The following is a 15644-nucleotide window of genomic DNA, read 5'->3' as shown; positions in this document are numbered from 1 at the left end:
TTTTGTCTAAATTTAGCTAAAAGAGAGAAGACAATTATGTAATAACTTTGATTGTTTTGTTAGACACAGCTGGATATTGTTGCATAGCAATAGGAAAATAATACAGACTCTTCTAATAGAAATATCTTTCTGGCCAAAGGAGCTTGTGATCCATTGAATGAAATCGCTAAGAGGAAGGATCACACTCACGTAAAGAGATTATTATGTCTGAATTCTGGATTCATCTCCGTACCTTGCGATCTGCATTATCATTTATATGTATGATAGAATGAAGAGATGCTTCAGAGGAAGCTTTGAGATATGATGGATAGAGGGAGGGAGAAAATAAAACAGAGGAGAAAAAAGATCAAGGAATATCTGAAATATTGTAGAAAGTGTAAAGAAAGAAGGTGGGAGTGGAGAAAGTTAGTGAGATGGAGATGAAAAGGCGAGATTATAAAGGGAGGATGGATTGAACGAGAGGAGGAGTGAGGAAGTGAGTGTCAATGTCAAGAACAATACCAGTATAAGATGCATCAAACACCCTCTCAAGGCAAACGTCAGGCACTATTTTCCCTCCTGTATTACATAATTTTTTCTCAGAGTAACTCCTCTGAGTGTGGACTCAAAACTCCTACCACCTCTCAGAAAAAAAGAAAAAAAGAAAGCATGAGGAGCCACTGATGGAGTACAAGAGAGAAAGATAAGTCTTTGAAAGATTGTCAGCTTTTGTGGGGTACAGTATCAAAGAGCAGCCGGGGGCGGGAGAGATGGTTGGAGATGTGCTGTGTGGGTGGACAAGTCACAGCGTGGACAGATGAAATAGATTAACTGACTTGAACGCACACCCTTAAAGACAGCGAGAAGGGTGAATGTGTGAGCGTGTTTGAAAGGAGAACCAGAGACAGAAAATAGAAGGATAAACTGTACCATCATTTAAAATGTTGACAGATTACAGAGAGATCAAAGTTATAAAAGAGTTCTGTGAGAGAGCACAAAACATTCTCTGTAACTTAACCCGGATTTTAAATCAGTACTTGGTGTTTTACAAGGACAGACTTAAGTCACAGCAAAAAACACTTCAAACACAAAGTACTACATGTACTGTATCAGAGCCCTCATGGACCTGGCTTTACTGAGAACATGATGAGTCAACTCTTTGAACTTTCTCTACAGTCCAACATGTTTGTTACATGACATCCTCGTACATTGAACCTAATTACAGAGTCCTCTGAGATTCACAGTTATAGAGTCATTAATAAGGAAGCAGCTCAACACTTGTCATTCAACATTAATAACACCAGCTAAGAGTATACATGAAAGCCTTCTTAGAGATCCTGGGCTGATTAGCTTTGTACTGTGTCCTACTTTGACTGTTTGACTGTAAAAAGAGTTGATTGGATTTAAAGAATTAATCAATTATGAAACATTGTTGTAAATTTTCTGTTTCACCATGATTTCAGCAGGAGTCATAACGATGGGTCATGATAGAAACGGATATTACAAAACTGTTCACACTTTATAAAATCAAACCAAGATCAGGCATTGCAGGAATAGTTTCACTTTCTTGTAGAGTGATCAATACCAGTCTCATGTCTGTGCATTAACACTGGAGACAGCACTGAGAGTTGAGTAGCTTCGCTTAGTATAAAGACTAAAACAGCTGGGCTCTAAACTTGTAAAATACATTAATAAATACATTACTGCTAGCTAGCTACTAGTATCTCTAAAGCTTAATAATTACCACGCTGTATCCAAGTGGCAACCTCCTCGGCTGTAAAGTGAAGCTTATTGAAGTGCAAAAAACTGCAGTTCTTTAAACAGTCACTTGAGGCTGGCTACAGAACCCAATCAATCCCCATAAGTCTCCATGTTTGGAAAAAAATGGTTTTGGTCTCTATTGCCAATTTTCCCATTCATGACAACTGTACCAAGTCTAAATTTTCTTTTCAAATTATATTAAGGCTTAAAGTTATGTATATTTCAGAGCGTGGCTGCTTTGATTGACAGGTGTGTGCTGTCACAGGTGGCTCGTTTGAGCACCCAGGCATCATTCAGCCCAAATGATGTTCCACACTGTGAGCTACACAACAGCTCTTCCGAAACCTGTGGGTGACGTCATGGACACAACGCCTTTGCTAAGCTATCCTAAATACTAATTAGCTCCATTGTTTATATGCAGACATTAGAATAATGCCAAACCAACTCTTGCAAGAAATTGGAAAAGTGTGTTTCCAAAAATGTTGAACTATTCCCTTAACAAAGGAATAATAAAGTCGTTCGCTGCCTCTCACCTGTGCACGGTGCTCACCAACAGAAAACTGAACCACAGCAAAGTTGGGTGAGGTGTGGCTCCCTTCAATGCGCTCCACTGTGGATGAGTCGATCTTCAGCTCACTGCTGATCTCGGCACTCTGGATGAAGTCCTCTGTCTTCAGGTCCTCCACACGTTTCAGCTCTCCATCGGCCAGCTGGATGATGGAGCCCTTGATGAAGTATGGGGGGAGTGAGGGAGGCACCACCGCATTGGATTGAGTAGGTGGAGCAGAAGGAGCGACCAATCCTGGAGGAGCGGGAACAATGGGAAGATGGAGCTGGGCTTGGACCACTCCACCTGAAGCAGCCTGGTGAAACGAGCCGCTGGAGGTTTCCAGAGTTTCTCCTTTGGGGGCAGTGGCAGCAATGTATGTGTGTGGGAGTGTGGTGGGAAATGTTGCTTGTGTAGATGATGTTACGTGAGAGGTTACAGGTTCCAATGTGGTGACTCCACCTCCACTAACAGGGATAATGACTGGTTGGGTGCCAGGAATGAGTAAGTGTTGCTGTAGGCTGGTGTGGTAGCTGATTGGCGTATGCTGGCTCCCATTGCCCCCTGCAATGTAACCAATGATAGGTGGCTGAGGGTAGATACTGGTGGAGGGCAGCCCCATTGACAGTGACTCTGTAGCATTGTGGGTGGTCTGGATAACGGTCTGGGGCGATAGCGTGCTGACAGCAGCTTTCAGGCTGTTGACACTTAATGGTGGTGGAAACGTGAAAGAGGAGGTGGTGTTGGAGGAGGAGGAGGGTGTGCGATTGACAGGCTTGCCCAGAATGATGCCACCTTTCTCCAGGTGTGTAGAGGCAGAGGTTGTCAGCTTCTCAGGGCTGGCTCTGGGTGGTACCATCTGGTGGTCCCCATGGCTGTTAGGCATAAGCATTACAGAGGTTCTCAGCCCTGAGGGATCATGAGTAGAGTACTCTGATGGCAGAACCAGCTGGCGGGCCTCATAGGAGGACAAAGAAGTGATGTCTCGTGATTTGCTACCTGACTTGGAGAGGCTGGACTCTGGGGATGCTCCATACCGCCGACCCCTTTCCAGCTCTCCATTGTGGAGCTCTCTAGGTCTGGAGCAAATTTCCTCTTTCCTGGTCGGTCCGTCCGTGTACTGCACCACAACCTGGGACATCCCATGTCCCAAGGTATGGTGGGGGTGCAGTGACTGGTGAGGAAATTGAACACCTCCTTGGTGATGAGGCGATGGCACAGTCCGTGGAGAGGTTGACAATTGAACATGGTGAGGGGTGGGGTCTGTAGAAGGTGGAGGCATGGAGGTACGCCCCATGGATGCTCTCTGCTGGTCATGTTTGGAGGCCTGTGAAGGAGCACAGACTGTCTCTGTGTGTGAGGGTCTCTGTGCGGCCAGAGAGGAGGAGGAGAGGGGGGGAGGTGGAGGAGGGGGTGGGAGAAGTTGAGGGGAGATGTAGCCTGTGTATGGGGCAGTGTAGGGTGAGGCTATAAACTGCAGGTTGGGTGGCAGTTGGGTGTAATGGACAGTTCCTCCAACTGTGGGTTGTGACAGGGCGGACGTATACACTGTGGGAAGAGATGAGACTAGCCTCAGTGATGAAGAGGAGGATGAAGAGTCTGAAGTGGAGAAGAGCGATTTATACTGGGGCCCGTCAGACTGACTGGAGCTACGATGCCCACCTACGCTACTCTCATTCCCACCCGCCACACTGGCAAGCCAGGCCATGTTCTCAGTGTGCTGGCTGTCACTGGCAGGTGGCATGATGGGTGAGCGGATTTCAGATGGTAATGTACTTGAGGGGATCTCCCTCTTCTTTGGGGGCAGACATTCATTACTGCGTTCGTGGTTGGACTTCATGCTGACTTCGCCTCCCGTCCCTCAACTTCACTTGCGTTTCCTTAACTTTTGGACTATCGCTTCTTTTTTGTTCTCTCTCTCTGACTTTCTATATCACTTCCTCGTCTCTTTTGTCTCACTGTTGTCCTTTGTCTCCCTTTAATTAGCAATGAATTGACTTTCCCAATCTCTTCTCTCTCTCACTCTCTATCCAGTTCACCCGAGGCTGTTAAATCAGGTCTTTTATTTTCTTGATAACAAAGAAAATCCAGGCCCTAACAAGCAGGTGAGGAAGGATTAAAGATGGAGATGAAGATATGGAGGGATGGTTAGAGAGGGAAGGGGTAGGGCGATCTGTTTGGTCCAGGGATCTTTAGCGGCTGAAGGGTGACCTCAGTGTGGTAGGGGAGAGTGTCACGACGTCACACCTGCTGCTGCCGCCGAGGACGACGGGGGGCCGAGTGCGTCGCACTTCATGCGGAATCATTTCCCTGCAAAAGCAAGCCTGCTGACACCCAGCACAGTCCTGTGGAAGAGAGAGAGAGGGACAGACTGTTAGGAAAAGGTGTGAAACTCAAACAGATAACTGTAATTATAGTTCGATCCTAAAAATTCCAACTTCCTAACACTGCACAAGTAATTGTTTTTCAATGAAAATGAAAAAGGCTGACACACTGTGTTTTTAGTACGGTTTTCAGTGTCATAAATCTAAATGTAAATCTAAACTTTTCACTGTTTGGTTAGAACCAAACAGGTTCAAGTTCAGTTCGAGGAATTCAAGGTTCCGGCAAACACAGGACATGAACACTTTTTAAAAAAAAGGTATAGGGAAGCAAAATGAGGACGTGTTGAGCTTAATGCTCGCTGCCATGAAGGTCGACAAACAGTTCATAAACCAACAACAACAACGACAACAGTAGCCCAACAAACCTCTCCAAAACAAAATGGAGAGACCATGGACTAACACAAAGACGCTCTGCAACACCAAATTCAGGAGTGCAAAAACACTTTGAAGAGCCACTGACTGTCTGAAGGGAACTGTAAAGTTTTGAAGGTTGAAATTGAGGCTGATGAAATGAAAATGAGAAATTCAGGAGGTCAACTAAGTTGAAGCACCTTCTTGAAGTGAAATCTCCACAGATCTTGCAGGTGGCATGTGAACATGTGCTCGTTCCGTCATGGGTAAAAGCAGTTCATGTGCAGTGCATGAACAAAAATCAAGTTAAACAATTAGAAACTGTGTCCATACAGAAGGCAGCGCCAAAAATCCATTAAGCAATCAGCATTTTTGACACTGCTGAGCCAAAATATTCTGTGAAAAAAGCTGTTCCATATGTTTCAAAATGGTGAAAATAGAAACAAGGAAAGCTCACCTCGTGCTTCTCCTGTAATATAAAACTGGTAGTTATAGTGCCGTCTGGTGGCAGGTCAATGTAGATTTTTGGTGCTTCAACAGTCTGAGCAAAAGAACTGAAGCAGAATAAAAATAATCCATGCCGTTCCTATGGGTTTCCAGAAGCTTACACTCCTCGTAATAATAATCTGAACAATTCCAAGAAGTTGCCAGCACCTGCTGTACTTGGACCTCTGATAACAAGCCTCTGCTGTTCTCAATATGTGTGAGTGTATACCACATGTGCATGTGCCATCTGTTAGTGAGGACCCCCTGCTGCAAAAGATGGAAAGCTTGGTGTGAATCTCATAAATAATGTACGAGAATTTCAAGCACACACATCCACCCACATCCACACACACACACACAGACACACCATCCTGCTTACTCAAACACTGACACCTGGGCATATTCAATTATGCTGACATGTTCTTTTCCTGACACACAGCACAAGTTCACACACAAACATGCACTCTATTTCACCAACTAGTGCATAAAAGCAGCGCATACACTGGCTCGAGTGTTTGTACAACTTAAAGACTTCACATTTGCACACTCGGGCCGTGGATCAGTTGACCAACACACCACAAACTTGCACTAAAAATGCACTGCTAGCATAGCTGTTGTTACGGCAACAACACGCTGACTGCAACATAAGGTTTGTCAATTTATTTCCACAGTGGAAGAGTTTGCAAAGTCAGTGACTTTGAGTTGTCAAAGGCATGTGAGTGTGTTTTATGCAAGAACGATTGTAAAAAGAAAGAAAATGAAAACCTATAGTAAATGACTGAAACCAAAAATAGCAATATTTTTCATCTGTTACTCTAAATGAATATGAATAAACTTAACTTAAAGATAATCGATGAAAAAAAGATCATATAATAAACAAATACTTGGAAAGAGAAGGCCTATCTAAACGTTGTCCAAATACCACCACGCAGATGACGATGGACTGAAAAATGTGGAAAATCTATTAAAGTTTATGTCAAGAAGCTTTCTGTTATTTATAGAAGAAGCAATATCAATCTTCTAATAGAAGGGAATTGTGCTCCAAGCAGAGAGATGGGAAACATATCTTCATACTTGACATAACAATAGAAGCCTCTTGCTTGACATTGTTACCCAAAGTTCCAGCGTTTGGAAACTGAGATTCTGTAGATCTCAGTAAAAATGGCCTCTCATACAACTGGTTTGGTCACATCACTCAATATAAGAGTGTGATTGTTGCTGACTGTACTCTCAGAAGACTTCATAATATGGCCTCTTTTATTGGAGATGACTTGAACTATCTAATCTCTGTAGCTGCCAAGCCACAAAAGATTCAATCTTTCAACCAGAATGACTGGGTCAACACCTCCCAGACCTCCTAAGGCTTATTTGCTAATTCCTGCAGAGTGATACTAATTGCACCCACTGTGTGTATACGTGGGTGTCTGTGTGTGTGTGTGTGTGTGTGTGTGTGTGTTTTCTGTGGGACGAGGGACATCTTGCATCTCAAGCAGATTCCTGTGATTTAAAAGGTGTCGCAGTGCTACTACAACAAGACTGCAGAGACAGGCGTAGGAGTAAATGCACGTGCAAATTCACATGCACATATAGTACAAGATGACACACGTGCACATATACACACACATACACTATGTATATATATATATATATATATATATATATACACACACACACAGACACACACACACACACGCTTTTTCAAGTACACGCCATCTGTTCAATCAAGCAGGCATGACTCAGAAGTGTTCTGAAAGGTACTGTTGATCGGTGAGTTTTTATAAACCGAGATACAATCTTCTCCGCCTCTCCCTCCTTCACTCTACCCTCTACTCAACTGCTCTCCTGCCTCAGCCTGCCCACCTCTCCTACTTCATAACTCCATTCTCAATTATCATTCTTCCATCTAATGGTTTAATGTTCTTAGTCTTCTGTCTCCTAATGTCTGTGCTTCTTGTCTCTTGGCATCCTCACATATTCATCTTCTGCTTGTCTCTCTGCTGTACCACACATCATTCGCCCTACAGTTCATGCTCTGACATAAAATACAGTCAGTATGGACTGTTTAATAAAGAGCGACGCTATATTTCATGCTCGTATTCAAAAAGCTCTTGATCAAATTAAAACTTTGATACAAGAGGAATAATATATGGCTGAAAGCTCTCAGATTAGAAACATTTCATATCAGCTGTCACATAAAAACAGTGTATGTACTGTACATCCAGCCACAGATCTGTTCACACTGCTGTCTATGAGAGCTTTCATCTTCAGAGCGATGCACGTCATTTCAAAGTGAAAAGGGTTTCTGAGAATTCGAGCTGAAATATTATATGCATTGTGTAATGGGATATATTGTACTGCTGTTACGTACAGTATGTGTATAAAGGGCGGTATGATACTGCAGCTGCTGAGCAGCTAATGCTTGGAATAACTGTGTGCTAAGGCGAGCAACATATCACAGTAAGATTGCTATAGCAACCAACAGAAGGGATGTAAACCACTACTACAATAAAAGTGATTTGTCATCTTTCTTGGCTGCTGAATTATAGAATATAAGAAGAACTTAAATCTTAGACCATTTCACCGTCCCCACCAAATCCTACAGGAAACACGTGGCTCTTCAGCTGCTACAATGTTCACGAGTTAGCTGAGGTGCTGAGGGAGTGGTGGGATTTTAGAACTTTTTTTGCTGATAACAGGTGTGTATGAAGGCAACACTGGTTAAAAAAAAAGGGGTGAAAGATGCAACTACAGTTCTGTTCAACACAGCCGTGTGTTTATTCTCTGTGGCTTTGTCACTACAAGCAACACCTTTTTACAGTCATTAGATTCACAGTTAAATATGAAAATCTTGACTAAAGCTGCTGTAATTAAAACACGGGAAGATACTGTACGTACACACAGTCCTGGCGGAAATACATGAACTTTCAAGCTTGGATCCTCTCTCTGTTACTTTGTCCTGCAGTGTTAGTAAGAGAGTAAAAGGGAGAAAAGGACTTTACAAGGAGTGAGGGAGAAGAAAGAAAAGGAAAAGACTCATTTTCACTGTAAACTCCTCAGCTGAGACGCTGCTGAGGGCTACATTCCCTCCTCATTAACCCTTCCAGAATGCAGCCTGGGAAACTTTGATATTTCTGAATCAACAAAAAAAAAACCCAACAAGTTCAGCAACAATTAAAGAAGGAAGAGTATGAGAAGGATCGACAAAGGGATTTAAAGGAGGGATAAAGAGAGGCAGGAAAGTGAGGGCCTGGGTATGAGAGTGAGGAAAGGCTTGGGACGCATGGGAGAGAGAGAAAAGAGGCGAGCTCAGCTGACCTACATTGCAAAAAGAGAGAGTATTGCTTCACTGAAACTGACACTCAAACACACATTCACTGAAAAGCTATGTCACCTGAATCTTGCTGAGTTTGCAGCGTGTGTGTGTGTGTGTGTGTGTGTGTGTGTGTGTGTGAGTGAGTGAATGCGTGTGGATATCAGATGACCTGTAACCTAAGCTGTCTGTCCTCCATGTGCTTTAGTCTCCCTCTCTCTCTCTCTCTCTCTCTCTCTCTCTCTCTCTCTCTCTTTCTCTCTCTCACACACACACACACACAAACACAATGATCCACCTTACCAAAGTCTGTGTGTGCGTGTGAGAGAGAGTCAGTAACCTGAATCATTCACTCCTGTACTATACTATTGTCCTTCTACAGTGAAAACGGTGAAGGTGTGCAGATGTCACCCTTTCTTTCTTTCTTTCACACACATAAATCAAGTGCAGTAAATGCTGCAGCCTATTTTGGGAACAGAAGAAACCCCCCAGAACATCTGGATTTATGGAGTTGTTTCTGCTATTGTCTTATGTTTGTGGTTAAAACCCTGCAGGGTGACTGAATTAAACTAAAATTTTATGTATTAATTCTATATAAAAAACAACGTGTTACAGTAATACACATCAGACCATGCTCTTTAATTGATGCAGTTAACTTATATCACAATCTATAATTTATAAATCCTTCTAGTTTACTTGAGCAGTAATAGAGTGCTTTGTGGTTATGGCGCCAGCGCTGCAGTGGTATTGCTAACAGAACTGTAACTATGGTCATTTGCAACAATTACAAATTATTACAACAACAGACGTTCAAAAACACAAACACTGGGTCTCGAAGCAACTTCCTAAAGTTCCCTTAACAGCCAACACAAAAATACTTTTTGGATTCAATTTTTTTTTTCAAATTAGTGACATATCTGGTCCAGAGGTCTCTATACACGCTTAGGAACAGTATAAGATATTGTGATGACAATCATGGTTCTAACTGAATTACAGTACACAAACTGCAACATTTTACTTGCAACAATGATGTTAATTTTCCATTTAATAAATACAGTGTTTAACTCTAGTTTTCTTGTTGTAGTTTTTGTTGATGCTATCAACTCTCCTGCATCCAGCTTCAGTTGTTAGTAGCAACAGAATGATCTATAATTATATGCTGGTATGTCCGCTCCATAAACAAAATCCATAAAAACAAGAACCTCCATTCAACTTTGCATTTCAACTCAGGATGTTAAGGAGAACAATGCAGTGCATTACTAAAATTGGAGAACTACGTCAAGGGTCAGTAATGGCAATTAAAGTGAGCAGGAAAAATTTCTTGGGGCACCGAGGTGGGTAGGGAAACAAGAAATGTTTGTCAGTGTCATACAATAACCACTGACTGTTTTCTGATTAAAAGAGCAATGTGTAACTGATTATATGCAGGTTGATAGGACTGGGCCAGAAATATAATTCAAGAAGGTTAAAACCATTAAAAAAATGAACAGACATTATGTACAGAGTGTGAAGAGGCAACAATGATGACGTTATGTCAAAGACATTGTGTTGCAGAGTTGCTACTCATACTTTCTTGTAATACCACTTGTGCATAGAGAGGCGACAGTGAGTCACCGTAGGACTGTACTATGTTGACTTTAGATTAAAACGTGGTATTATCTTCCACAGCCATCTGTGGGACCCCAGAGCTCTGTGTTATTACTTTATATTTATACAGAGATCGGATAAAAAAGAAGAAAAATTAACAAGGAAGCAAGGAAGTTGGTCTACTTACTGAAAATATGTGTCTGTTACGTGATTGCAGCTTTACTTTAATATGACCTTAGGTTAGCATCACCCTCATCGATCCGAACTCGGTTCAGAAAACAAGCATTTGAAGTTTTTTGCTTGTTCCATTGTGTGGACAGACGTGGTAAAGTATGAATTTCTTATGAATTGCCATCATGATGTCATTATTTCAGCATCCCTTTGATCCATGTATTACAATCAAATCAGAACAAAATGTGTTGACTTTGGTTTCATGTCTCTGTAACGTTACAAAGTTGGTTCATAGTTACGTGAAAAATCACAAATGATCCTGTGGTTATATTGTAGCCACTTAGCATGACTGGTTGAAAGTTGCATGAAGTTTAATATACATTTTTTTACATCTCTAACCATAAAGAATCTTGAGGTGTGGCATCACATCAGAAAACGCTGCCCCCTACTGTTTTTGGATGAATTACAGAGTCACATTTCAGAATATGATATACTAGATAATTATATGAAACGTTGCTTTTGTTTCACCATAAAATAACCAACATGCCGCTATTTAGTCTGCAAGTGTTTAGTTTAAGAGTTCACAATATTGGATTTTTGCAGATATTTGACATTTTTTCTACGTAATTACAGAGAAGATCATGTCTCTCTTGGAGTGTAATGCACATATTATTATTGCTATGGCTCACTATCAGATGCAGACATAAAATACAATGTTTATTAAGAAAACTACTGCTGACAATATTTTATAGCTGGTTCCTGATTCTCTTTGTTCTCCCGAAATTCATCATAACAATCAGCATGGCGGTCTAATACGATAAGATGATATTTAATATTTAACACCGAATGAATGCCATTTCACTTTTTCTCGCATGACCGACACTGAACAATCAGTGCAAAAAAAAGCAACTTTGCTGTTCGTTCTACTTCCAAAAATCTCCACACGGCATATCATGTGTCTCGTGTCATCTCATCTGCCTGTCATACTGGCAGGCAGAAATATTCATCTTTATCTATATCATCATGCATCACTCATTTATATAAAATCTACATTAACATATAAACTGTGTGCATGGGCTACATGTCTGTTGCATTTGAGTCTGTGTGTGTGTGTGTGTGTGTGTATGATTGCCCAGCCATAATCATAATCATGATCAAAGGGATAAGTCCAACGTGATGTGTTATCTCACTGCTAAATATAGTTCAACTGGAAAGTACTGTAGTGTTGCTGCAGGCTGATACTTCTCTGTCTCCCTCCACTTCTTCCTTTTTGTCCTTCGGAGGCTTTTTGCCTATGTGGTTTTTCATTAGTGTGGATGTGTGTTTGCGTGTGTGTGTTTGCGTGTGTGTGTTTGCGTGTGTGTGTGTGTGTGTGTGCATATGTGCGTGCACATTACAGGGACCCTTGCCAGACTGGGAACTCTGACAAGGCTGCCACTCTCCACTAGTGATTACACACAAACAACAACAAACACACACACACACACACACACACACACACACGGGAGTATGGTCAGATAGTGAGGGAGTAATGGAGGACAGATGGAGACAGAGAGTTAGAGAAGCAGGGGAAGAGAAGAGGGAGGAGGAGGAGGAGGAGGAGGAGGAGGAGAAGGGGGGTGACGGAGAAAAAGAGAAGCAAGAAGCGAGGGAGAGGAAAAGAGTGGTTAAGAGTTACACAAACAAAGACAGACAGAGATGGAGAGAAACAAATGACTGTGAGAAAAAAAGAGAGAGTCTCTTTGAGAAAACAAACACTTAGGCAGTGTTGCATGACTTGCACTTTCTCACCCCTCCAACAACCCTGAGGTTTGGTGGGTGGGTGGAGGGGTGGAGGGAGGGAAGGGAGCGGGGGGGGGGGGGGGGGGGGGGGGGGGGGGGGGGGGGGGGGGGGGGGGGCTGGCCAGTTGGGTAGACAGACAGACAGTCAGGGAGAGCCTGAGAAAAGAAAAGAGCCAATAGAAAGAGCGGAATGAGGGAAATGTGTGAGGAGAAGTGACAGGAAGAGAAGAGAAGAAGAAAAGAGAGAAGAAGGGAAGCAGGGAGGGGAAACACTTCAGGGCGACGAGCGAATGGGAGAAACAAGCGGCGACGATTGTAGGAAAAACTAGGGCAGACGCAGTACGCACTTACAAATGACATACTGTGATACAACAAGACAAGCGTTCAGGACACACACACACGCGCTGACGCTCTCTCTCCCACATACACACACACACACTTCATTCAGAGCGGGCTCAAAACTGTGTGAAGTGTACTTACCAGGGTAGCAGGAGTAGCCCACTTCTGCAGCATGCTCTCTCTCCCCCTCTCATTCCTTTCCTTCCTTAATTTCTCTCTTCTCCTCCTCTCCTCTGCCGTGTCCCTTGTACAGCACCCTGAGTCTCTCTCTCTCTCTCTCCCTCTCTATCTCTCTCCCTCTCTCTCTCTTTCTTGCTCTCTCTCTCTCTCTTTCTCGCTCTCTCTCTCTCTCTCTCTCTCTCTCTCTCTCTCTCTCTCTGTGTCTCTGTCTCCCTCTCTCCCCCCTCAAGTTGAAAATCCTGAGCAGATTCAGCGTACTCGTGCTACAAACTGCTCTCGGCCTTTCTCACCCCCCTCCCCACCTCCCCAGACACACTCACACACAGCCAACAGCCCTCTCCTAAATCTTGACAGCGAGGCAGGAAGCTCCCTCACTACCACTGATACACAGCACTCAGGTGATCTCTCTCTCTCTCTCACACACACACACACAAAATTGGTAGCACACACTTGCACACGCCCACAGGGAGGGAGTCCCGCATGCAGAGCTCCAACGTGTATTATGCAAGGGACTGAATGCGAGCCAGAGCTCTCACACTGTCTGCCCTACACACACACACACACACACACACACACACACACACACACGGCCCCTCCCACGGTTTGCTCGGCCAACTTCATCAGGTATTCATTCAAAAAACACACACACGCCAGCTGGCTGCACGCCCAGAGACCGCTTACAAGCAGCAAAAGAGAACGAGAGCAAGAGAGAGAGGGGGTGGGAGGTTGTTTCAGTGAGAAGAGAAGGGCAGAAGGGGGGAGTGTGGGAGAGATAAAGAGGGAGGGAGGGAGTGAGCAGAAGAGATTAGAGCAAGAGAGAGAGAGAAAGCACATGAAAGAGTGACACATGGACGACTCATACACACATACAGGTATATATTTAGGGCGCAAACTGTGATTAATCGCTTCTATCACAATTTATTGATTAATGACGACCTATAAAATGTCAATCACAAGAGCCCACGCCAATGTTTTTCTAGTTGTTCCATTGATCCAAACAGCAGTCTGAAATCCAGATGTTCATTTGAAAAATATGTAAAACACAACAAAGCAGCAAATCGTCATTTGTGAGAAGCTGGAGCCAGACAATGTTTGGCATTTTTGCTCCATAAATATGAATTTGATTCACTGATAAATCATTCCAGAGTATATCTATCTATGTCCATACATAGATAGATATAAACATGATATATATATACACAGGTAAACACACTAAATAAATCAAAAGACAACATCAGAATCGCTTTCTACTGATTAAATGACTACAGGCCTGCTGGCCTGACTTGTGTACCGATAAAGTCATTTGAAAGGCCAGTGTTGGCTCACCTGAAGGACATCCCCCGCTGGACCCCCTGCAGTTTGCCTACCAGGAAACAGTTCAGCAGACAATGCAGTCATCATGGGACTGCACTATATTAAGCAACACCTCAACTCCTCACTGACACATGCAAGGATTCCGTTGGTGGACTTCAGCTCGCTGTTCAACGCCATCATCCCTGAAATACTTCACACCAAACTCACCCAGCCTCCGCCTGTCAGTGGATCACAAACTTTCTGACCAACGGGAGGAAGCCAGGTGAGGAAAATCACGGGTGCCGACCTGCTCTCCATTCAGGACTTATGCACGTCCGGAGTCAGGAAACATCACCACGGATCCATCACACCTTGGACACAACTTGTTCCAAGTTCTCCCCTCTGGGAGGTGCTACAGAACACTGTACACCAAAACAAACACACACAAGAACAGTTTCTTCCCACAGGCGTTCACTGTGATGAACAGTTAACAGCAGACACACAGTGTCAGGAACAATCAAACATCCACTGTACCCGTAAATGATTTATTATCACTCTTTAAATTCAGTTTTGATTTTTTAGACATTTTTTTAAATGTCATGACTCAACATCATACACAATCACAATCTACACATGCTGTGCATACTGTATGTACACACCTCATGTACATTAAACAACCTGCTACATAAATTATTTATTCACACATCCTCTCTGCACCATTCCACTATTGTCAACTGTCTGCACGTTATTTTTTATATAGATATATATGTGTGCATAGTACCAATAAAATAAAAACGATTGATTTCCCTCGGATATACAGTGTGACATTCAGAATCAACAGGCCTGCACTTCCCACTTCCCACCACTAGATGTCACGACTGATTACCTCACTGACTGTGTACAGCAGTCTATTTCCGTTAGTTAGCTGACCTAGTTAAAAGACCATTTGGAAGTAAATATAGATGAAATGTGCTCCTTAATGCTAAGAGATGTAGCACGCACAGGGAAGAAGTAAGCACCCATGTTAACACACACACACACACACACTACACACACACACACACACACACACACAGAAACGTAATGATTCCCACTGGTCTCACTGGGTCTAAACATGCACTAAAAAAAACACACATCCTGTTTGTGTTGGTTGGCCTTCCTGTCTGCTTGATATCTATCCTGGTGTTCACTGGATATTCATGCAGTGTTTAACTATTGCAGAGCAGGAGACATTTCCAAAGTTTGTTTTTAATGTGGCAAAGACTAAAAGAACATACGAAATGTGCCCAGAGAGGCTCAGCTGGGTAAGAGGATTGAAAAATAGTAATCTGAGAGTTCATTGTGCTTTTTTTTTTAATTATTATTTTATTTTGGAAGACATTTTTGCTGATAAGCACTTAGCGCTGATGATATTTTTCATTCATTTTCGACATCCTCAGTGTACTGTATGAGGTCCATGATGTGTTGTTGCAGT

The 15644-nt window shown here is 42.9% G+C and overlaps 1 protein-coding gene across 5 annotated transcripts in view; it reads right to left on the bottom strand.

Annotated features, from left to right (window-relative positions):
* The window catches only part of atxn1a (ataxin 1a), a 90469-nt gene that overhangs the window by 7669 nt on the left and 67156 nt on the right, over window positions 1-15644 (bottom strand). For 4 of the 5 annotated variants that reach the window (XM_019268373.2, XM_027287347.1, XM_027287348.1 and 1 more), the window contains one exon: window positions 2274-4632. In XM_019268373.2, coding sequence (XP_019123918.1) covers window positions 2274-4127 — 1854 coding nt within the window. In that variant the 5' untranslated portion in view covers window positions 4128-4632. Of the gene's footprint in view, window positions 1-2273; window positions 4633-12838; window positions 13031-15644 lie in introns of those variants that run through there. The other variant, XM_027287350.1, reaches the window with a different exon arrangement.

The sequence above is a fragment of the Larimichthys crocea genome, chromosome XIII, assembly GCF_000972845.2.
Source record: "Larimichthys crocea isolate SSNF chromosome XIII, L_crocea_2.0, whole genome shotgun sequence".
Lineage (NCBI taxonomy): Eukaryota > Metazoa > Chordata > Actinopteri > Sciaenidae > Larimichthys > Larimichthys crocea.
Note: the sequence above shows the minus strand (reverse complement) of the source record. Positions and strands in the feature narration are given on the sequence as shown.